The sequence below is a fragment of the Sorex araneus genome, chromosome 1, assembly GCF_027595985.1.
Source record: "Sorex araneus isolate mSorAra2 chromosome 1, mSorAra2.pri, whole genome shotgun sequence".
Lineage (NCBI taxonomy): Eukaryota > Metazoa > Chordata > Mammalia > Eulipotyphla > Soricidae > Sorex > Sorex araneus.
The window spans coordinates 441863446-441888084 of NC_073302.1; the positions used below are offsets into that span (position 1 = coordinate 441863446).

General features: G+C 47.7%; 1 protein-coding gene across 4 annotated transcripts in view; it reads right to left on the minus strand.

Annotated features, from left to right (window-relative positions):
- Window positions 1–1554: 1554 nt before the first annotated feature.
- The window catches only part of TPK1 (thiamin pyrophosphokinase 1), a 402680-nt gene continuing 379595 nt past the window's right edge, over window positions 1555–24639 (minus strand). For all 4 annotated transcript variants that reach the window (XM_055121622.1, XM_055121633.1, XM_055121628.1 and 1 more), the window contains one exon: window positions 1555–3025. In XM_055121622.1, coding sequence (XP_054977597.1) covers window positions 2907–3025 — 119 coding nt within the window. In that variant the 3' untranslated portion in view covers window positions 1555–2906. The remainder of the gene's footprint in view (window positions 3026–24639) is intronic.

The following is a 24639-nucleotide window of genomic DNA, read 5'->3' on the forward strand; positions in this document are numbered from 1 at the left end:
GCCGTCTCCTCTGGAAGCACACAGCCACTTCCTCTTGCTTTCTTCACTTTTCCACTAGGACAGTATTTTCTCTTCTTTTTTTTAAAAATTTTTTTCTCTTTGGGTCACACCCAGCAATGCTCAAGGGTCACTCCTGGCTCATGCACTCAGGAATCACCCCTGACAGTGCTCAGGGGACCATATGGGATGCTGGGATTTGAACCCGGGTCGGCCGCGTGCAAGGCAAACGCCCTACCCGCTGTGCTATTGCTCCAGCCCCGTATTTTCTCTTCTTTTTTGGGGGGCGAAGGTGGTGGTGGGGTGGGGTCCCAGCTGGTGAAGCTCAGGGCTTATTCCTGGCTCTGCACTCAGGGATCACTCCTGGTGGGTCAAGGGGGACCCTACGTGTGCCAGCGATGGAAGCTGGGTCATCTGTATGCAGGGCAAGTGCCCTACTTATAGCATAAGCACTGTACTATTATTCTAGACTTTGATTTCTGTTCCTATATTGTGTTTTTGTTTGTTTGGCTTTGAGTTCTGGGTCAAACCCGGTGGTACTCCTGGCTGACTCCTGGCCGTGCACTCAGGCATCACTCTTGGCAACATCTGGGGACCCTAAATGGTGCCAGGGATAGCACCTGGGTCGGCCACATGCAAGGCAATCTATCTTTATTGTTTCTTTTCTTTACCTCATCATATAGATTCCCGTGAAAGCAACTCGCCTGTCCTTTCCTTCTAAGATCTACAAGGCAAGCAGGCACACAGGGCTGAGTTTTAACGCCTGGCACATACGACCAGGAAAGTCTCTTGCATGGAGACTGCAGGAAGTATCAATAATAACATTTGACTCATCTCCAAAATAACTATGGTCATTCACTTCACCCTCCTTGGGGAAAATCGTTTTGTTTGTTGTTGTCGTTGTTGAAGGTACAGAAACGATCACTCTTAGAGATCGGCCATACTGAAATACAAATGAGAAATAATATCCTTAAAAACTGACCACACTGGTGCTGGGAAATTGCACTGGTGGAGGGATGGGTGTGGGAACACTGCACGACTGAAAGCCAATCACGAATGGCTTTGTAATTCTCTATCTCATGGTAATTCAATTCATCACTGTCACTGCCATCCCATTATTCATCAATTTGCTTGAGCGGGCACCAGTAACATCTCCATTCGTCCCAGTCCTGAGACATAAGCCTCTCCTTACTCATTTTTCCCAATGACTGGAGGCTCTTTCAGGGTCAAGGGAATGAGACCTGCTATTGTTGCTGTATTTGGAATATTGAATACGCCACGGGGAGCTTGCCAGGCTCTTCTGTGTGGTCGGGATACTCTCGGTAGCTTGCTGGGCTCTCCGAGAAGGACGGAGAATGTATATCAGAGAATACAAGCAAGCATGTTAAAACCAAACACATGTGTGCTGCTTTAGGCACATCAGTGGGCTAGACTATAAGGGGTTGCGTGGCCTCGAAGCGGTAATTCAATTAAAAAACAAAAACAAAAATGAAACCACCCGCCCCCCTCCAAAAAAAACCCCAAAAAACATAGACGTGCACATTGCTAACTAAATATTTTTATTTGGCACGTGACTGATACAGGTATTTGCATAAACAAATGAGCTTCGATAGATCAGTGGTTCCCAACTGCCCGTGGTCCCACTGATCCCGCTTTGGTTTTTCCATTCACACGACAGTCTGACGCGGCACCTGATAGCACCAGGAGGGAAAGGAAAAAGCTGCTGGTCCCTCTCCTCAGAGCTCCATGGCATCGTCTGCGAGAGCAGCACGCGGGGGAGGGTCTTCTCCCTCGTGGGCTGTATGGCAACCTTGGACTGGTAATTGGGTAGAGAAGGGTAGGACAGCCAAGAGCATCTCAAGAGAACAGCAACGCCAACACTGTCTGTGTCCAGGTGGCTGAACCCGCGGGGTCAGTAGCCAAGTGTCCAGATGGCCCCGTGGGCAGAGCACTGCACCCTGTTAAGCCCGGTCCCTCCTGTTCTCCCACCCAAAGAAAGGGGTTCAGGAACTCAGGTGAATGGCTGTCCTGGGACGGGGACCTGGGCTTGGAAATGCCCTCAGCTCACTGACCCTCCCGAGATTGTTAAGCTCGTGTTCTGACCACCTGCATTAGCTTATGACCCGTGAACCGTCAGAAGTGGATTCGGTCTGATGTATGTCGGGCTGAAATGAATTTGGAAATTTCGGTGTCCTTGGCACCATACTTTCTGCCTAGCGTGCACGGGTGAGGAGCGTGATTTTACCCGGGGATCCCCTAAGGCCCGATGCGGTCACTCATCCCCCATCCCATCTCCCATTCCTTCTCTTGCATGTTCGGCGACCTTATTTCCCAACGTAATGATCAGTTTAACTGTTCTTATTTTTAAGAGGAAAGAGCGCAGTGAATGCAGTGGCAAGGTCTGGGTGAAATGTGGCAGTTGTAACACCCCAATCCAGGTGGACTTCTTTTTTCTACCTCAGAGACAAGAAGAAAATATTCACAGTCACGCAGGAGCGGGCGTTGGTGGTGTCAAGCGTTTAAGGACCAGTGGGAGCATTGGATGGAGGACAGCGGTGCATCTCAGCAGAGCTTTCTGGGCCCAGAGTTAAAACAATTCCGCAGGAAATGTGGAATGATTAACAGTGGAAGGATAATCAGCAGTGACTTTCACAGGAGAAAGACCCCCGCCCTGAGATTTTCCAACTGGAGGTAACACCTCCTCCCTTAACAAACAGCGGTCACCAGCCCACACTCTCCACTGGGAAAATGAAGGCGTTCCCTGGATCATCTAAATGTAAACGGAAAACTACGGGGCTCCCACAGGGAGGCTGGGCTTTCGGAACCCCAAGGTGAACTGTTTTGTGGAGCAACAAGCCATTTGCAAAGGAGGTCAGTCTCTGGCAGAGGCAGAAGGCGTCGGGCTCGGGTCAGTGTTTGATGGCCATGGTCCAGAGGAGCGGACGGTCTGTTTCCACGGTCACCACGCCAGATCCGTCATAGGTATTCGAAGTGCTGATCAGGGTCCCAAAACCAAGCACGTCGTTTGCTGTAAGAAAGAAAACAGTTTTGTGATAACCTTGCTCCTCTTGGAGATTGATTTGGGCAACAGTACCCCTCCCCCCAATTGGTGGGTTGGATCTGTACTACAGCGGGTCACTGTCACTGTCATCCCGTTGCTCATCGATTTGTTCGAGCGGGCACCAGTAACGTCTCTCACTGAGAGACTTATTGTTACTGTTTTTGGCATATCCAATACGCACGGGGAGCTTGCCAGGCTCTGCCGCGAGGGCTTGGTACTCTCAGTAGCTTGCCGGGCTCTCCAAGAGGGGCAGAGGAATCGAACCCAGGTTGACCGAGTGAAAGGCAAATGCCCAACCACTGTGCTATCGCTCCAGCCCCAGTATTGGATATGCCAAAAACAGTAACAATAAGTCTCTCAGTGAGAGATGTTACTGGTGCCCGCTCAAACAAATCGATGAGCAACGAGATGACAGTGACAGTGACCCCTGCCCCCAAATAAAAGTGATTTAGTATATGCTTTGATGGAAGAGAAATAAAAGGGGTGACAGGTAAGACAAACACATTTATAACTAAAGGCATTTATAAGTGCCCATAATGAGTGGGTATTTGACATTTTGTGTCTAAACCATTCTAATTACTAAATGTCGCAAAATTCTTTTATTTTCCTTTGTCCAACCGTAAAGCTGCAAACCATTCCTGTAATGTACTGCTTGCTTCCTTGCCTGGGTGAATTTTAATTTTTCTCAATGATTCAGAATTAACGTCTTTTTTTTTTTTTACCTGTTATTAAACTTTATAGAGATGCACTTTAAGCTTCAAGTATGAAACAGAAAGGCAGTAATTCTTAAAGAAAGCAATGGCTTTTGATCCTTTTTTTTTCTTCATGAAGAAAAGCCAGCGAATTAAGGCTGACTTTCAGAAAAATTAATAGATACATGAAGGTCGACGCAGACTCACAAATGTGTAATCTTGAGCAAACCACCTGAGCTCCACAGTAAAAATGAGAAAACAAGACGAGATGATCCTTCAAACTCCTTAATTATCAAAGCAAAGGCTTAAGAGGGAAGTAATGGAATCAGCAATTACCTATTTAGAAATGACAGAGCCGGCTGATGGAAGGTTATAGCCCAGGACAGACCTGTAACCTTCGTTCCCCTTGGTTTTGGCGAGAACAATTCATGCCACCAACTTAACTCTCATGTAGGGACCTTTTCCTGGCAAGCCCTTCCAGGGCCTGTGACTTCCTTCTTTCCTGAACTTCCATGAGTAAAACACCCAGAGCAGTCTGCAATGGCAGAGTTACAAGAGTCCCCTTTTCCCCCTCACAACAAATCCGTGGAGTTGCACTCTTTGGGGGAAATAATTCCATCAGGAGGCTCCAGCCCCACTAGAGGGAGCCCGGAGTCTTTCTCAGGAAATCCTGCGAAGGCAATTAAAAAAATTTGGAAGGGGTATTACAGAATAAGGACTGGAGTGATAGCATAGCAGGTGGGACATTTGCCTTGCACGCGGCTGACCCGGTTCCTCTGTCCCTCTTGGAGAGCCCGGCAAGCTACCGAGAGTATCCCGCCCACATGGCAGAGCCTGGCAAGCTACCCGTGGCGTATTCGATATGCCAAAAACAGTAACAAGTCTCACAATGGAGACGTTACTGGTGCCCGCTGGAGCAAATCGATGAACAAGGGGACGACAGTGCCACAATGCGAATACAGAATAAGGCCATCCGTGTCACCGGTTCACCTGGTTTACCTAACACGCCTCTGGCCCAGAGCTGTCAACACCTGGAGAGGCACAGGGAGGAAGGCAGGAAGGCAAGCTGAGTGAAGCTCATGAAAGTTCTCCCCACCCGCATGCCCCGTGAGCGGCTGTCGGCTCTCAGTCACCCAAGGCTTTGGGGAGAGAACGTTTCTCATCAACAGCGACACCTATGGAAGTTAAACGGACCAGTCCAGACCCTGTGGTCAGGGAAGGAGTCACAGCTGAGGCACCTTGGGAAAGCTTTTGGCCTCTCAGCATTAAACATGACATGGGCTGGAGGAAGGAGGCGAGGAGGGACTGTGTGAAATACGTCCCTCCTCCTCCTCCTCCTCCTCTAAGTGACAGACAGAGAGCGTCTATCAGGAATGGACGTGGCATTCACTCCACTGCCATTATCTGCTTCTTTGGAGCTGATCACGTGATTCTATCATTCATTCTTAATGTGCTGCCGTCACATTCATTGACTTGCATAGGTGGAATCATCTCTGCATTCCCTGAACAAAATCTAATTGATTGTGGCGCATGATTTTTTTTTTTTATATGTGCTGCTGACTTCTGTCTGCCAGAATTTTTTTTTTTTTTGGTGTGTGAATGATTTATTTATTTGGTGTCTGTGTTCATCAGAGATATTGGCCTGGATTTTTTTTTTCTACCTGCAATATCTTTACCTGGTTTTGGTATATGGTAATTCTGGCAAGGGATACTGTTTTTCTTGGTGTTATTACCATAAATTCTGTAAAATTTTTTTCTTTTTTTTTTTCCTACACCCAGTGGTACTCAGGGCGTACTTCCCTCTCCCCCCCTCCCGCCCCCAGGGCTTACTTCTGGCTCTCTGCTTAAGGATCCCTTGGGGAACATATGGGGTGCCAGGAATAGAACCCGAGTCGGCTACGTGCAAACGCCCCTACTCGCTGTACTATCACTCCGGCCTCTGTAGGATTTCTTCTCTCTTTCACATCTAGACATGTGGTTTTGCTCCCCTGCCTGGGTTATTTCCGTCTTGTATTTCACTATTTCTTCTGCATGGCGGAGTCGGTTTCGGAAGCTCTACTGAATTCCCCCAGTCCTGTCACTCTGCTCCTTGGCCCTGGGCTTGCCTTGGCTTTGTCAGTTTTTGGCTTGTGGTAGGGGATCTGATTTTATAAAAATAAGTAAAATTACTACAGTAGTAGTAAAACTACTAGTCATTTTACTTTAATTTTACTTATATTTATAAAATTACCACAGTTGAGCCACAGAATCTGGTAAAATATGGCCCAGGGCTGGCCTAGGGGGATGTCTTTAAGACCATCACCACCCATCAGCCAAAGCATTTGCATCCCTCTTCAAACCATAACCCATCAGCATCCCCACGCTGTCGTGATTCGCCTGGCATCGGTCCTATCCCGGGGGCACCGGCTGTACCGACGCCTTTTTCCTTTGACTAAAACCTGAAGGCCTTGAAGGCAGGAACACTCATCTTTGTATCCCACGTGCCTGCAGACAGTCCTCATAATCAACACCCGGGACGGGCAGCATTGCATCCACGTACGCCAGCAGCATCTGAAATGATTCTAAGTATCAGACAAAAACTAACTGGACAAGCTGATCGCAGCATAATCTCTCAGTTGGCCGTGAACTGATTATAATTTGCTATGTTTTACTGTACTTTGCATATATTCCTTTTTATTTATTTATTCATTTATTTATTTGCTCTTTGGGTCACACCCGGCGATGCACAGGGGTCACTCCTGGCTCTGCACTTAGGAATTACCCCTGGTGGTGCTCAGGGGACCAGATGGGATTGCTGGGAATCAAACCTGGGTCGGCTTCATGCAAGGCAAACGCCCTACCCGCTGTGCTATCACTCCAGCCTCCATTTTTTTTCCTGGAAAAAAACAAAACACAAACCACCACCAAACAAACCTGCTTGAAGGTCTGTGGGGCCACAATCTCAGGTCAAGCAAATCTATTTGCACCATCTTTCCAACAGCAGGCGCTTGTGTTGCGTCTCTGCATGTCTATCTGGAGTCTGTGAACTGTTTAGAGACAAATGCTACCGCACACGTAACAGATGCACTACAGTGCAGTCATCAATCTTATAAGTATGACGAAACCGAAACAATTTGGTATTTGTCTTTTTGCAATATTAGCTTTACTGCAGTGGTGGTTTTGAGGAAGGAAAGGGCCCAGGGCAGTGGAATTCCTGGGAAGCAAGACAACCAATAGCCTAAGGCTGCAAAAAAAAAAAAAAGCCCACCTTGCAGACACAGGAGCTAAGGGCAGGTAAGGCTTCCCCTGGCACCAACAGACCCAGAGAAGGCTGGACCCCCACGAGAGCAGTAGGAATAAAGGTCAAGGAAAGGAGTTCCAAAGAGGACCCTGTGCCACTCCCAACCCTACCCCCTTGGCAACCGCCCTAGCCAAGGACTCTTACCGAGGGACAAGCTCCAGGTGGGACAGGTTGGAAAAACCCTATGAAAGCCACCTTGAACAAAGGAAGGGCATGCATACGCTGCCCGAGCCCACATGCTGCTTGCGCCTATGTGGCCGAGCACATGTGGTGCCCGAGCACATGAGTCGCCGCATCCCAAGTCTTGCCATGTGTACTGGGGCTCTCTCCGTCTTTGGAGAAGCCCATGTTCTTTCTCTCAGATGCGTTTCTCACTCTCTTTCTCTTCCTCCACCCCTTCCTCAAAACCCTCCAAATAGAACCTGTTTCTCACTTCGCTGCTTGTCGACTGCTGAAATCCGTTTCTGTGGGAAGGACAAAGATTCTAAGGCCTAGGACTGGCCTGACTTTCCGGCAAAGAGCCTCCTTCGCCAGCCGTGGGTGGGCAGAGGTGGACCAGGAGGTGACTCTCTCCTTCCTGCCTCACACATGCCACCCACGGGGGCCCACTGACTTCCGTGTGGACAGAACCACTGGATTTCTGAAGTGTGACAGACACTGGGTTTGCATTTCCGGCGGCATCTGGGAGTCTTGGGATAGAGCCCCCCCTGCCCCGGGTGAGGTGGAGGGCGACGGGCCATGCAACCCATTTGTAGAACTGGTAAAAACTGTGAGAGTCGGAGGGAAGGGGGCACACAAGCCCCTTTTTTCCGGGAGAGTCTCTGCAAACAAATGATGCAGGAGCTGGTCAGCCTCGCCCAGTAAAGACGCGATGTGGGCACTCGCCACGCACCCAAGGCTTGTTGGCACCGCTCACTGTCACCTGCAGTTTACAGGAGTGAATGGAAGCTCCCAGAGGTGAAATCCTCAAGCTCCGAGATTGAAAATAGAGATGGATGGAAACTCGCCACTAAGGGAGGTCAGGGCAGCTCTTTGCAGAGACCCCAAAAGGCAACTGATGCTCAGCTGCGTTCCCTGAACTGCAGAAAGGTCAGTATCCCTACGGAATGCAGAAAGCGGAAGAGGCAGTGAGACGGTGAAAGGCTTGAAGATGCAGATGGGTCCGGTGTGTGCCAAAGACACAGTGTTGAGGGAAGCTGTTATGCACAAGCCTAGGCTGTGCATCCCGGACTATGGGGTTCTGCTCCAGGTGGACGTCAGAGGTACTGGACGTCATCTGTGGAAACACTCCTCGCTGTACATCAGCATCTCTCTGCAGACGCCTGGCTGATCTGAAGTCACCATGTCACACAAAGTACGGCTCAGATCTCACCAAGGAAGAAATGCAGAAGAATGTTACCAGGTTTTGCTGTACGACCCAACTCCTAGGTGGAGGGAGATTTTTCAATAGGAAAATGCATGATTAAAATGTGTGTACGTGTGTGAGGGGAGAAGGGACTAGGGGAGCCCGAGAGATAGTTCAGGGATTGCCCTGCATGGTGCCAACCCCGGTTTGATCCCCTGGCACTGTGTATGACCTACAACCCCCTGAGTGTAAAGCCAGGAGGAAGCCACTGACCACTGCTGGAAGTGGCTTAAACGCATCCCCCGTGCCTCTCCCCACAGTCCCAAGGGAAAAGGGCTCAGACCTTGTATGAAAACAAATCCAAATGGAAGAGAATGGCGCCAACCTTAGGAAGACGCCCCCTAGCTTGTGATATTGACACTGCAGTTTCTTGGGAACACCAGTCAACTGCTGAGCACTCGGCGTGGCTGCTGGAAAGGAAGTCCTCCCTCGTCAGTTTACTGGTGCTCCCCAAGGACAACCTCCGAGAGGTCCAGCGACGCAGGGGCACCCGAGCATTAACCTGGATTATCCACCAGAACTCCTCCAAGCAGGGAGAATGATAAGCTTCCACCTCGTCATTGCCATGCGTGCCTCAGGCAAGAAGCCCACACAGGCGCCTTCTCCAGGATGCTGTCTCCCCCAGGCCTCACCCGAAAGAGGCTCCTCCCAAGGTGAAAACTCGTCTCCTCTGGTCTTGACAACTCGCCCTTTCCTGAATGGACTTGTCTGAGGAAAGGCGATTGCAATCCTGCTTGAAAGCTGGCCACATTTATCTTCATCTGTCCCAGAGCCCCGCGTTCCCCTCGCCCTTGGGGAGGGCCGGGAGTCACAGAACACTTCTGCTGCTCGATTATTCATCCATGTCCACTCTGCCGGGTTAGGACTCCATCTACGATCTTTCCCACACCCCCAACACACACACACACACACACACACACACACAAGAACACACACCACACTGACCCACAGGCATACACACTAACACACACACACATGAACACACAGACACACAGGTGCACACACACTAACACAGACATACACAGCAACACATACGACCACATACCACACAGACACACAGGCACACAAACACACCACACAGACACACCACAGAGACACACACACTAACACACACAAACACACCACAGAGACACACACACTAACACACACAAACACACCACAGAGACACACACACTAACACACACAAACACACCACAGAGACACACGCACTAACACACACAAACATACCACAGAGACACACATGAACACACATCACACAGATACACAGGCACACATACTAACACACAAACACACCACAGAGACACACATGAACACACACCACACAGACACACATAGACACACATACACACACACACACACACACACACCAACCAAACATACCGGGCAAGTGTGGCTGCCACGCGGGGGAATCAGAGACCAAAGCTAATGGTGCTAGTTAGGAAACGTCTCCCCAGATTAGCACTTCCAAAATGCCCAGGCTTTTCAAAAATAAACAACAAAAATGTTATTTTCTTACAAAGAATTCCCTGGTGCGTTATCTCATTAACATGTTCTCCTCACAGGCTCCAAAGGTGCAGTTAAAGAGCCAGTCAAAGCTGCTTCGGGAAACGGAAAAAGCTGACTGGGTTTACAAAATCAAAAGGACAGTGGGAATCCATAAAGTGTGGCCAATTTGCATTAGTGATTAGTGCTGAAATAAGTGATCAGTGCGAATAGACTGTACTGTATTTAACTGCGTGGGGTTGGGGGTGAGGTGTGTGTGTGTGTGTGGGGGGGGGGTGTTGGGGCCCAGGGCCGCTCTGAGCCGACTGATTCTGTTTCCTTTCCAGGAAGGCCCTGCAGTCTTCCCCCAGGAAATCCCCTCCCCCGCAAACTCCATCACACACCTTCACACAAGTGTGCAGATACTGGCTGTATCACTTGTCACTTGTTATGGACAAGAGCTGTTACCGACTGTATCCCATGGGACGTCAAAAGACCGCGTGGCCACCCACCTCCGAGATGGTCAGACTTCTTCGTCAAAACCCTGAACGAACGCTTTGAGGCTCTCTGTGTTCCTGGAGCGAGCAGATACCATTGGGCTACACTAGCACACGACAGGGATGAATGGAAACATTACTGGTGCCCACTCAAATCGAAGATCAATGGGATGACAAGTGACAAGTGATTGGCTATATATGAGAAAAATGTCCATGGCATCCCATGAGGTCTCCTGAGCACTGCCAGGGCCAGGGGGACACCTGAGCATTGCTGGGTGTGGCCCCAAAACAAAACAACAACAAAAGAGAAATCTGCAGGGTCCATCCAGGTTCTCATCCCTATTGGTGGCCAATCAGCTGTAGGACTCTGGACAGGAATTTTGTGTTCTTGGCCTGGTTGGTGTCTCCCTGAAAACAGACTTGGAACTTTCTACCAAAGAGTCTATGAATTTTGCTCATGGCCCAGGGTGAGCTCAACAAGTCATGTGCAAAGGGCCAGTGATCTCTGCCCATCATTACTCTCCCACGGTGGTGCAGCTGAAGGAGTTAAGGCCTCTGGAGACTTTTGGCTTCTGCATCAAAATACTGGCAATTTGTCATATTATTATCATTCCATCTGCAACCAGGAAGCTTTAAAGTGGCATTTGCTTCTATTCCTCAAGTGTCAACAGAGGTGATTACAGACACATCGCACTCGGAAAAAGATACAGAGAAGAAAAGAAAAGAAATGTGAGACCACACCACATAATAACTTCTCATCAATCTCAACCCTGCAGGTGACATCAAAACTCAGTACGTTAAGAAGACATAATCCTCGCTCTTTGACAATTTACCAGTATGGTCAGATAACCCGAGCAGCCAAATGAAAAAAAAAACAAAACAAAATCAAAACAAAACAGATAAGCTCAAGGAAAGGCATGACGTCCTGGTTGGAAAGGGAATGATGAAAGACTGTCACATGATCTATGGCTTCCTTAGGCTGCAGATGATTATAAAAATGAAATATGGGGGGCTGTATGAAGAGGGTTACTTCCATCCCCAATAGCGTTCGGAAGATTATTTATTTGAATACAATTTGATGAAATCGGTCTATTTACCAGTCACTAGACTGGCCTACTTATATTTCAGGCATATAGTGTTATCCGTAACAGGAGGATATGGATTCAGTGATGAAAGCATCTAATTAGATCTTTGGCCAGGCAGGTTCCAACCGGCTATATCCTGCAATGGGAAGGGTCTGGATCGAGCTGTCAGCGGGAGCAAGAGACGGAAGTGTGGAAACCATGAAGAATAAGGCCACAGGTTGGCTTGTGACACCAGAGAAGATCAAGACAAAGTACCCACACAATGTCCTGTGAGTATCCACCGGGATTGTTTTGAACCACAGTCAGGAGTAGCCCCTGAGGACCACTGGGTGTGGCCTCCCAACGCCCTCCCCCGAGAGGAAAACTGCAGCAATGTAGAAAAATAGTTTCATTTAAATCTATGAGAGGAAAATCCACATTTTAATCCACAGGCACTGAACGCAACAGGAAAAACATTTATGAGTCTCTAAATTTTCTCCTAATATACATTTTAACAGTAACATTTTAAAAATGACCAGGACAGTCTGGATTTGCATATAGAGCATGTGAAGAAGGGATCCTTCTTGAGAAGAGTAAACTACTCAGAGGTTACAATGAGGGGGCTTTTATTTTTCACCATTTTTCTTTTTTTGGCTGGGGAGAGGGGCAAATTTAATAGCAGTCAGGGCTTAACTACTGGCTTGGCATTCAGGGTTCATTCCTGGCAGGCTCAGAGAACCATATCGGATGCCGGGGATCAAGGCCCAGTTGGCCGCGTTTAAGGCAAACACCCTACCTGCTGTACCATTTTTCAGGTTTCCAAGGCTGCTTTTATTTTAAGGTTAGTAGCACTGTAGCACTGATTTGCTCGAGCGGGCACCAGTAACGTCTCCATTGTGAGACTTGTTGTTACTGGTTTTGGCATATCGAATATGCTACAGGTAGCTTGCCAGGCTCTGCCTTACGGGCGTGATACTCTCAGTAGCTTGCTGGGCTCTCCGAGAGGGACGGAGGAATTGAACCTAGGTTGGCCTCATACAAGGCAAACACCCCACCCACTGTGCTATAGCTCCAGTCCATTTTTAAGGTTACTTAAATTTTTTTTTTTTTGTCTTTGGTGCTCAGAGCTTACTCTTAGCTCTGTGCTGAGCAATCACTTCTGGCAGTGCCTTGCGGACCATATATGGTGCTGGGGATTGGGTTAGCGACAGCCAAGTGCCAGAAAAGTATCTTGGCTGATGTGCTACCTCTCTCGGGCATTTAAGGGTGCGTTCAAACATATCTCCATTGTTCCATAAATTTACACACACCCTCCCCATGAAAACATGCATCCTCCCAGAGAAACCATAATGAAAACCAACGCTATGGCCTCCTTGAGAGAATGGAGACACCACTGTTTGCACTGATTCATCTCGAGGGAAGTTTAGATGTCCAGAGAAACCCTGGCAGATTAATCAGAGGCTTCTGCTCACACAAGCTCTGAAGTTTGGAAAGACGGGTCACATGAATCCCGCTGCGACTCATTAAAATTTTTTTTAATTAAAGTGATATTATTTACAAAATTGTTGACAGCTGAGTTTTAGGCATATATTTTCAACACCAGTTCCACCACTACTGTCAACTCACCTCCATCAGTGTTCCTATATTTCCTGCTGTCCCACCCCCTGTCTCATCCCTGCCTGTCATGGTGACAGGCACATTACAAAATTCCCGTGGTCGCAGCTTAGATCTCGTGTTTTCAGTGTTGTTGTGTCTGTGTTTTGGATCATGGCTTTACCACTCTCCCATATCACAGGATAACTGAAGTCCTGATGATCCTGTTCATCCATTACTTCCTATTCTCTTCCCCTCTCTTTCTCCTCTTTAAACATGGGTCAAGGGTGATCTAGGCATCCTCACTTTACGACATCCCCTCACCCGATATTCTATACACCACAGGAAAGGGAGACCATCCTGCACTTGGCTTACTTCTTCCACCCAACAGGTATCTTCCTGTTCCAACCAGCTTGCAGCATATCGCATGATTCACCATTCCTTACATCTGCATAGTATTCCGTTGTGTATATATACCACAACGGCTGAGATCCTAATTCAAAGCTGATAGACTCAAGCCACTCCAGTGCTCCTTGGAGGCTCTCCCTTCCAGATGAAAGGTGCAGTTCTAGCTTTAGAAGAAGCCTTCCCTTGCCTGGGTTCCCGAGATCCTCTCTGCTTGTACCTCGTGTCCCACGGGAGACTCCACCCCACTTACTAGCTACAAAACACCATGCCTCCCATCCTCATCCTACAGCGGGGTCCTTTAATGAGATACTCTTCCGGAGTGATAGTGCAGCGGGCAGGGGGCTTCTCTGCATGTGGTCAACCCGGGTTTGATTCCTTGTACCCCATGTGATCCCCCGAGCCCCACCAGGAGTGATCATTGAGTGCAGAGCCAGGAGTAAGCCCTGAGTACTGCTGGGAGTAGCCTCCCACCCTCAAAATATAAACGATCCTTCCGAGAGCTCCTGGCCTGAATTCCTGAGTGACTATTGGAAGTGAAATGCCAACAGTTAGTTCGGATAGAGAAGGGACCACTATGCATCTGCCATAGAGGGGGACTGTGGGTTGGGAGTGGAGGGAGGGAAACTGGGGACAACGGTGGTGGGAAATGTACCCTGGTGAAGGGGTGGGTGCTGGAACATTGTGTGACTGAAACCCAATCATGGACAACTTTGTAACTATGTATTTCCAGGTGATTTAATAAAAAATATATATAAAGAAATATATATATATATATATATATATAAAGAAATCCCATTGGCCATATTGGCCTTCTGGTGCCTTGTGAGAAATTTTTTACAGAAATTATATACAGGTCCAGCAGAACTCATTCAATTCTGTGGCCATTCTTTAAGGTAAAATTTCATTAAGTGTCTGATTTAAGTAACTGTTTTAGTATTAAAAGAAATGATGTGTTACACCAAAGGTAATAAAGCAATGTCTTAGACTTTGTCCATAAACCTATAAATATATAATGCTGGCTTCTAGTATATTTCATCCTGACCTATTTTCATTTTTAATTTCCCCTTACTGATATACAATGAAAATATTTCATATCAGGAATAGCTGGCATATTACTATATGAATATTCTAATGAGTAGGAAAATATTAGCCATTCTTAAAAACAGGCCACTTTATTTCACAATTAATATATTTTCACTTATTCTAGCTATAATAATTCAGTTTTGAACACTCATTCCATAGATCCTTCCCTATGGATAGCCTGAAACTCACTTCTCTTGATTAACTTCCTTTCCATTCACTCTTTGCATATAAATTTGCATATTATATGATCCAAGCCTCAAATTTATGACTTTTTATTTAGCATTTACTATATTACTGTGGACTGGCAGTATGTAAAATCTGAACTGTGCATTAAATATTCAAATGTCTTTTGCATCCAATCAGGTCTATCATCTTTTATCATGAAATTCCTAGCCTGAAGGCTGGGAGGGGCCTCATTTATTTATTATCTAGTTCAGTGATTTGATTCAGATGAAAATGTAGCTGCCCCTACTTTAACCACTATTGTGTTATGCTCACAATTCCATCTACTTGGCTTCTTCCTATGCCCCAACCAAAGTTGTCTTAGGGTACCTGCTAGGTCTGTAAGACTTGAGGGCAAGTGATGTAAGAACCACTGGGCTAATAAAGCATTTCATGTCAAGACTGAGAAACCAATTTCAGATCCTTGACTGACCCGGGGATATGGGCACCTGGTAAGTTGCCTGGCATCTGACGTAGCATGTTTTCTCACTAACAGTCAGACGACGGGATTTAGTACCTAGCTAGATTCTTTAGAACTCTCTTTAGATTTGGCTGAAGAGTTGAACTGTTTGGAAATGCAATTAGTAACTTCAAAGTTTCCAAAGCGAAGACAAAGCACAAAACAAAGGAAGATGCTTTTGCAGATGAATGCGAGAGGCTTCAAACCCCAAGCAAAAATGCCCCTTTTCTTTGAGTAAGATAATGAGCACAGGACACAGACAGGAAGTGCTTGATTAGAACACTTTGTCCTATGTTTTCTTAAAAAAATACAATTAAATGAGTTGTTCTCTTATTGTCCACTCGCAGTTTAGATAAGCAAAAAAAAAAGAAAATAATCCAAAAGGTTTAGTGGTAGAATGTGTGTAATATTTGGCTTTTAGTGAAAAATGTTTGGTTATATATATAGGAAACAGACTATGTAAGAAAAGTGACATACGTTTAGTAAATCTACTTTCTCTTTTAAGATGGCAAATTATATCATGGCCTAAAAGAAAGTCTTATGATGTAGGGTATTTGTAGTTCCAGGGAATTAAACATCATTACACATCATTAGAGAAATAAATTTATTGGTAACGATGAGATTATCTGTGACCATCCAAATGAAAACTAGTGTTTTCAAAATAGCTTTTACCAATTATACTCCCTAAGAGATGGTGACAACTTTTTAAGATTTTTAGTGTCGGAAAACATGACTTTAACCTATTTGAAGGGAGGTATGAAGAATGAGAGGTTTAGGGTCAAAATTAAGTCTTATAGATTGTACAAGCCTAGCATATCAGCTGCAGACAAAGAAGTCAGATTCATCTGGTATGACACAGACACACTTAAAACTAATCTGTTTGGTAAAAGTCGTGAAACTGGGGCTGGAGCGATAGCACTGCGGGTAGGGCGTTTGCCTTGCACGCGGCCGACCCGGGTTCGAATCCCAGCATCCCATATGGTCCCTTGAGCACCGCCAGGGGTGATTCCTGAGTGCAGAGCCAGGAGTGACCCCTGTGCATCGCCGGGTGTGACCCAAAAAGAAAAAAAAAGTCATGAAACTTTAAAATTGAACCAAAGTGTACATGGGTGGAAATAGCTTGAGAATATCTTTCCTATGTTAGCAACTGACAGGAACCTTTCTCTGTTTGCCCTTAGAGATTGGGCCTCTTGATCTCAGCGTTGCTGACTTAGCTTTGACTATCTGGCTCTACCATTGCTTACACCACCTCTGTGCCTTAGTCCCCCGAGCTGGCCCCGGGTGCTTCTCATTTGTCTCTTCTCCTTCTCCCCTCCACTTGTTCTTTCCTTCTCCTCCCTCGGGGCCAACATTGAAGTGGGCATCCTCATGGAAACACTGCCTTTCCTCATCTAGTTATTCTAAGTACCACATACAAGTGATATCATCCTCCGTTTACCCTTATTCTGGTGTACTTCATTTAACATGTTATCTCCCAGTTCCTTCCATGTGGCAGCGTATGGCATGGTTTCATCATTCCTTATAGCTGTGCAGTATTCCATATGTACAGACATATCTTCATGATCCACTTATCTGTTGTTGGACATCCAGGCTCAGTCCAGATCCCAGCTATTGTACTAAGTGCTGCAATAAATAAAGGTTCTCTCTTTTTTTTTTTCTTTTTGGGTGACACCCAGCGATGCTCAGGGGTTGCTCCTGGCTCTACACTCAAGAATCACTCCTGGCGGTTCGTGGGGGGCCATATGGGATGCCGGGAATTGAACCTGGGTTGGCCGCATGCAAGGCAAATGCCCTAACTGCTGTGCTATTGCTCCGGCCCAAATAAAGCTTCTTTTGAATGAGTGGTTTTCTGTTCTGGAGAGAGACACCCAAAAGTGAAATTACTGGGTCACACAGGAGCTTAATTATGAGTTTAAGAGTGTCCTCTATACTGTTTTTTCTTCTTCGTTCCCCCCAACCCCCCCGCAAGGAGCTTCCCAGGGTTAGTCAATCTCCCTAATTCTTCCTAGGATAACAGTATCATCTGGGAAATGTGAGCACTGGTTCTATGGTCCTGTGGGTTTCACTGATGAGCATTCTCCCAGACGCCTCTGAGACCCGCTGGGTGTGGCAGATCCACTCTGCAGTGATGACAGAGTCCCTTCTCTTCGGCCTCAGGTGGTGAGAGTGGGAAGTTTCAAACTTTTCTAGTTTGAAACAGATATGCTTCTTGGGTTTTGTTTGTGGGTCAGTTCTGGTAATACTCTGGGGATGACGTCGTGCAGAGGATCAAACCTGGGGCTCCTGTCTGCAACGCCTGTTCTCCAGCCCCTTGGAACCACCTCCCCCGACCCAGCAAAGGGAGTCGTGCGACTGTGCTCATCTTTGTACTATGGAAATTCTGACAATTTCTATGTGCACTAAAAAAGAGACCTGGGTAGAAGTGACAGGCACTGGGTGAAGCAGGGGGTGCGTGGGGAAGGCGGAAGGCTCTACTTCACCCCAGCTATGCTGCAGGGACAGACACTCTGTGTTCCAAAGCCACCAGGACACACTCAAGGACTCAGGGCTAGTGAGACTGGCTTCCTGTCCAGGCACATTTAAAGCCTCAGTTCTTTCTTAGAAAAGCACCTGATGAAACGGGAGAGAAGGGGACTGTTTTATGACTGCCTAGTGCTCGTCTCAGTCTGGGGAAAGAGTCTGCAAGGGAGAAACTCCATTAACAACAGGGGGTCCCGAGGAAGCCCTCTTAGTCGCTCACACGAAACACAAATGCTCTTATGACTACTCTAGTGTACTCGGTGCTCAGTGTGGCTTAAGCTCAGCAGACACCTGGCTCTCTTTCACGTTCTCTTTCAGACCTGCAGGCCTTGTATGTTCTTGCTGAGTGAATGAGTATCTGAAGAACACAGCCAAGACTAAGAGTGAATTTCGTACCCACTGGGAAATAAAGATTGAATGGTCGATATCTTCACTTCAAACGCCCACAAGAGAGCCAAGGCATGGACCAACTGAGTTCTCCAAGGTACTGCTGTGCCCCGCGCTCTCTGACCAGGGTCTTTCAATTAAATTCAAAAGCAATTCCAGGGCCAGACCGTCGTGCAACCAGCACTTCCCTTGCACGCGGCTGACCCGGGTTCGATCCCTGGCACCCCATATGGTCCTGAGCACCACCAGGTATGATCCCTTAGTGCAGAGCAAGGAGCAACCCCTGAGCACTGCTGGGTATGGCCTGCTCCCCAAAACACTTTAGCTTTGTAACACTGTCATCCTGTTGTTCATCCATTTGCTTGAGCGAGTACCAGTAATGTCTCTATTATGAGACTTGTTACTGTTTTTGGCATATCGAATATGCCACAGGTAGCCAGGCTCTGCCGAGCGGGTGGGATACTCTCGGTAGCTTGCCGAACTCTCGAGAGGGATGGAGAAATGAAACCTGGGTGGGCAGTGTGCAAGGCAAACGCCCTACCCGCTGTGCTATCCCTCCAGCCCTTCCCAAAAACAAATTGAAAAAAAAAATTCCTTGCCTACAACTTAGCACTCCTCAAAGTAGTTAGGGCTGTTTGAGGCATATGAACTCGAGGCTTTCCATAAGTGATGACGTCCTGCTCCGAGGCCACCTGACCGGTATGTCCCGACACAGTTTGAGGTGAGTGAAGAGCTTCCCACCCCTTCCCCCTCCCCCTCCCCCCAACCTCCGCCTTTGAGTCCCTAAGTACCACTCAGGCCTGGATGGAACTGGGGGGAATGTGACCGTGTTTCTGAAAGCTGCCCAGCTAAGCTCTGCATTCCAGCAGAGCATTAATATAGATTTTGTGACTCCTCCCAGCTGATATCAGGGTTCTTCCTCACAAGAACATTTCCCCTATGACTCAGTGGTTTTACTACGGGAAGGAAAAAAAAATCCCATTAAGTTTTCTTGTTCGGCAGTAAGAGGAGAGATTCATTGCATGACGAGAGGTGAGATAAAGGTTCATTATATATAAAATCGATCAATGGTACTATATCTTTTCTCTTCCTATTTTCTTTCTTCTTTCTTTTTTTTTTTGTTTTGTTTTTTGGGGTCACAGACAAGGGTGCTCTGGGTTTACTCCTGGCTCTGAGCTCGAGGATCACTCCCGACTGGCCGTGGGCTAGCCGGGATCTAACCCAGGTCATCTGTGTGCATGGCAAATGCTGTCCTATCACTCCGGCCCACCTTTTTCCTTTTCTCCAGTTTTCTACCCCTCAAATATCTCAGAGGAACAAAGGAATCTTGGCCTGGTAACAGTAACATTAAAAGTATGCGGCCTCTGACATACCATTAATCATAATGTTTATCATGCCTCATGGTTATACATGTATACATTTAAATTCTCCTTAAATTCTCGGAAGCCTGAACAGTCAGAATGAATAATATACTTGTAATAGGTTTACAATGGTTCTAGAAAGCTCCTTGGAATAATTAATGGAATCTTTGGATCAGTGTCCTGAATTATTTGCATTTTGAGATTTCAGTTTGAAAAAGAAACGTACAGCAAGCTTGACCTAGTGGCATGTTCTGAGATCAATGAAAATGGAAGGTTGCTGGGTACGGTTGGAGAGCCAGTCTCAGCTGTGAAGGTTGAGGCAAGTCCTTTATTCTACCTGGGCCTGAATTGTCACTGTCACTGTCATCACGTTGCTCATCGATTAGCTTGAGTGGGCACCAGTAACGTCTCCATTGTAAGACTTGCTGTTACTGTTTTTGGCATATTGAACATGCCATGGGTAGCTTGCCGGGCTCTCCGAGAGGGATGGAGGAATCGAACCCAGGTCGGCTGCATGCACGGAAACGCCCTATTGGCTCTGCTATCGCTCCAGTCCAATAACTGCCAACTCCCCTAAGTTTTGTTCCTGCTTCCATCTTTGATACCAGCCACAGACAGTCAGCACTGCTCCTTGAACCAATCACAAAGGCTGCGCCCCGTCCCCCACTCTTGGGACTGGGTACCCAGCTCTCCAGACCAACGGGTCCCAATCAGGGCATGCAGCTCCCCTTGTCGTCACTACAAAGCATCCCCTGCACAATGGCAACACCGGAAGTGTGCGTTTGTTGTCATGCGGTGGTTATTTCCACAGCGAGAATGAAACAGGCTCCAGAGAGCCTCAGTTCAGCGAGACCCAAGGTTGAAGCCACGCGGTTCGGTCAATTGTTACTCTGAAACCCACAGTGGCGAGTGTGGGGCTTGGCAACAGGCGCCAGAGCTGATAAGACCTGTCCCTGCAGAGTGACCCAGTAGGGAGTGTCTGGGTGCGTTTGACAAGCACCAGGTGTCCGGTCTTGAGTCTCTCCTAACGCCCCCAAGAACCGTCACCGACGCTTAGCGAGTCCTTCCTAGCTGCAGCATCTAGCCCTCACCGGGACTGGGCCCGGGCCAAGCGGGGCTGCAAGGCGACAGGTCAGTCCCGCTAAGCTTTATGTGCGTGGGCCATCCTCTCAAGCCCAGACCCTGAATAAAATAGCAAATCGATGAGCAACGAGATGACAGTGACAGCGACATTGTATTCGGCAATGAAGTGAACGGTCATCGGCTGTCTCCTGGAGCGGCTTCTCCATGTGACCATCATCCTTCACCCCACGTCTGCCCCGAGCTGGTGCACAACGTGTCTGGGCACGCTGGGGAGAAACTGTTGCCCAACAGGAACAGTTAAAACACCCGCCCGAGTAGCAAACACCCCAAACACCTGGCACTTAACCTCCCCCATCTAAGCTGACGACCCTACTCCAGCTCCTCAGGGGAAAAGAGAAGGGACCCAAGAAAGGCCTGGGCACCTTCCCACCGCTGACTCGAAGATCGGGCCTGATGCCCTCTAACTCCTCCCTTCAGAGTGCGTGAGAAAAGCAGGACTCTCTTCCGCCACTGCCCTCCTGGTCTGCACCTTCTCTGAGTTACAATTATTCAGCCACTCTCCCCTATGTCCTCACTCTTGCCTCTTCCTTATGTTCCAGGATTTGCTCCATCCTTCTTGTTCAAGCTGCCCCACTCCCAGGCCCTTCTGGCTACCCACCTGTCCCTCGTCCCCGTGCTGAAGCCCAAATTGCCGGCACGTGTCTCTCGTCCACTCCCGGTCACTCTCCCACCATCTGCAGCGTGGGACAGCTCTCCCCAACTCTGCTGAAACTGGGCTAAGGCCACCGGGGACTTCATTTTCCCAAACATAATACAATTCTCAGTACCTGCCAGAGGCATCACCCGTGATCTAGTATGTTACTCGGTAGGTCTGGGAATGGTCTTACCAGTGGTTTCCATTGAGTATAGTTTGTGCATTGGGAGACCGAAACACAACACAAACAAATATCTCTTTAGAAAAAAATATCCAGTTGGGCTGGAGCAACAGCACAGCGGGGAGAACATTTGCCTTACACGAGGCTGACCCAGGTTGGATTCCCAGCATCCCATTATGGTCCCCCGAGCACTGCCAGGAGTAATTCCTGAGTGCAGAGCCAGGAGTAACCCCTGTGCATTGCCAGGTGTGACCCCCAAAAACAAAGAAAAAAGATAACACCCAATAAAACTCTACTTTCAGGGAAGTCAGGGCAATGATGCTCAAATAATTACTTGTGGTCAACGGTTGGGGCTGGTGGTAGGCAGCCAAAAGGGATAGAAGCTTCCAGAAGCCCTGATCTGCTCACACCGACTTGGAGCAGTTACCAGAAAATCCCCTTCTCTTTCTTCATCTCCAACAACCCACTCTACTCCGTTGCTTCTACAATGTCGTCACTAGAGATGGTGTTTGTTCATCACAGTCATCTTTTTCTTCTGAAGGGAGGACTTACCTCTGTTGTGTGAGAGCAAATATTAGTCTTATAAGTGTGGATCAAGGGGGAGAAGGCTCAGCCTTCCCCCCTTTTATGTTTGTGTATAAATATTGAAATTCATTAGATTTAGCTTTGAAAAATCGGGCACTCTCGGAAAATAAAGTGTAATTACAGAGTGGAAGTGAACAAAAGGGGAAATAAGAACATAGATTTGCTGATTGAGACGCTGCCTCCCCTCCCCGGGGGGCGGGTTTATGGCGCTGGGGAGGAGGAAGACAGCTGGAGGAACAATAGGTTGTTAAGCACAAATTAGATGGAAGAACTCCCTGAAAATCTCAGGACCTGAGCCAAGGGAGAAAATTAGACTGAAGATCCGCATTTCCAGTACATTCTAACGGAACCCGTGCAGCCGGGTCTGAAGACAAGCGTCTATATCTTCGTCGTTCTGCTGAAATGGTGTTCAGAGCCTCTGGCAAGCCTCAGGTGACCCTTGCCAAATTTGCCAAGAGATTCCCGCGAAGAACTGCTCACCAACGGCGAGGAGGGGGTCTTTCCTTTCTGGAGAGCAGGATTTGACAAGACAAGACATGCGTCCGTGTAACACTAATGATACGTCCTCCAAGAAAGAAAACTGTGCCAGAGAGATCAGGGAGACTAAAGGAATCACAGTTCCCTAGATGCCAACTTTGGAGACACAAGGGGTTTCTGGCTCAAAAGGCAATTGAGGCAAAATTTGGCAAAAAAAAAAAAAAAAGAGCTGTCAATGAGATAGAAGGAGCTGACAATGCAGTGTGGGAGATAAGGGGGTAGGTGGGTGGAATCATTCAGCTAGATCACCAAAGCAGGCCACAGAGAGAGCCGAGGTCCACACTGCATGGATCTTCATGAGCGCGTGCCGAGAACAGCCCTACGGACCAGGTGCTAAGGAAGGCAACGCAACACGTAGCAGTGAACTCACCTCCCGGGAGTAACGTCTACACCTGGACCCGAACAGACCACGTGGGCCTGTTCGCCGATCACAACGGGGCTGGAGTCAGAGTCAGAATTTCCTTTAAGAGATGCCAGGGGAGGATGCGATGGGACACTGAAGAGCCAAAAGATCAGAAAACCCAATTGGTGCCACATGTGGCAACAGACACGCTCCGAGCAATGGTGGAGAAGAGCAAACGGTTGATTTCTGCCAGAATGCGGGAGCCGGTTTGGGTGACCAGGAGCAAACTGGTCCTGTCTGGGTGTGGTATGTCAGTTCAGGGGCTCAGGCATGTGTCCAGTGGAGTCTTATTGGCTGGCCTCTCCTCGTCCCTAGGAACCTCCACACTGGGCAGCTGAACGTTCTGGAGTCACCATCGCTGTAGCTAAAGACTCCAGAGCACCGACAGGGGAGGTGTTTGGGCCTAATACCCGCCCCCCCAGTGCTCGGACAGCAGTGTCCTGACCCACCATCACAGCTACGCTGAAGACTAGCTCCATCTCTTTGAAAAACGTCATGGGTATCCTGATAAGGACCGCCTTAACTCTGTATAGTGCTTTGGGGAGTACTGCCATTCTGACGATGTTAATCCTCCCTCTCCATGAGCAGGGGATGTGTCTCCATTTCCCTGTGGGAGAGATGAAGTCATGAAATTTGCTTATAATAAGTGGATGGTCATGGAGAGTATCATGCTAAGTGAAATGAGTCAGAAAGAGAGAGAGACAGACATAGAATGACTGCACTCATTTGTGGAGTATAAAATAACATGAGACTGACACCCAAGGACAGTAGACACAAGGGCCAGGAATATTGCCCCATAGATGGAAGCCTGTCTCGTGAGCTGGGGGAGAAGGCAGCTGGAATAGAGATCAATGATGGTTGGAGGGATGGTTCGGGATGGGAGATGTGTGCTGAAGGTAGATAAAGGACCAAACGTGAGAGCCTCTCAGCATCTATATTGCATACATAATGCCCCAAAGTAGAGAGAGAGTATGGGGGAAATTGTCTGCCATGGAGGCAGGAGGAGGGTTGGATGGGGGGGGCGGATATACTGGAGACATTGGTGGTGGAGAATGGGCATTGGCAGAGGAATGGGTGTTTGATCATTGTATGACTGAAATTCAAGCATGAAAGCTTTGTAACTGTATCTCATGGTGATTCAAATTAAAAAAATAAAAAAGAAAAACAAAAATAAAAAATAAAACAACAACAACAACAACAAAAACAAATGAAGACTAGCTCCACTTCACAGACATTCTCCACAGAGACGACAACCTGAAAATAATCTCAGGCATCCAGTACCCAGGCTGAGAACTATGGTGATTTTTTTCAGAGTCAGGGTGGGTAATGCTTTCCTGCAATTCCCCGCCCCCCAACATTTTTCTAGAAGCCCCGGCAGCCCCGCCCACCCCCCAGAGCCCCACCATATCCACTGTTTGGTCAGATCCTAGATCCCGAAGTCTCCAGTGAAGACGCCTCCTAAAGCAGCACACAGCTGAATGCTTCCTTACACAAGCACTCACCGGCCCTGAGACCAGGTGAACACTGTTCACATCAACTTACTTTCCAGATCTATTGATTTCAATATTACAACTTTATTAGCCAATCGATTTTAATTTCAGAGTGGTATCAATGGTTATGACTTTTTTCCACATTCAAATAATT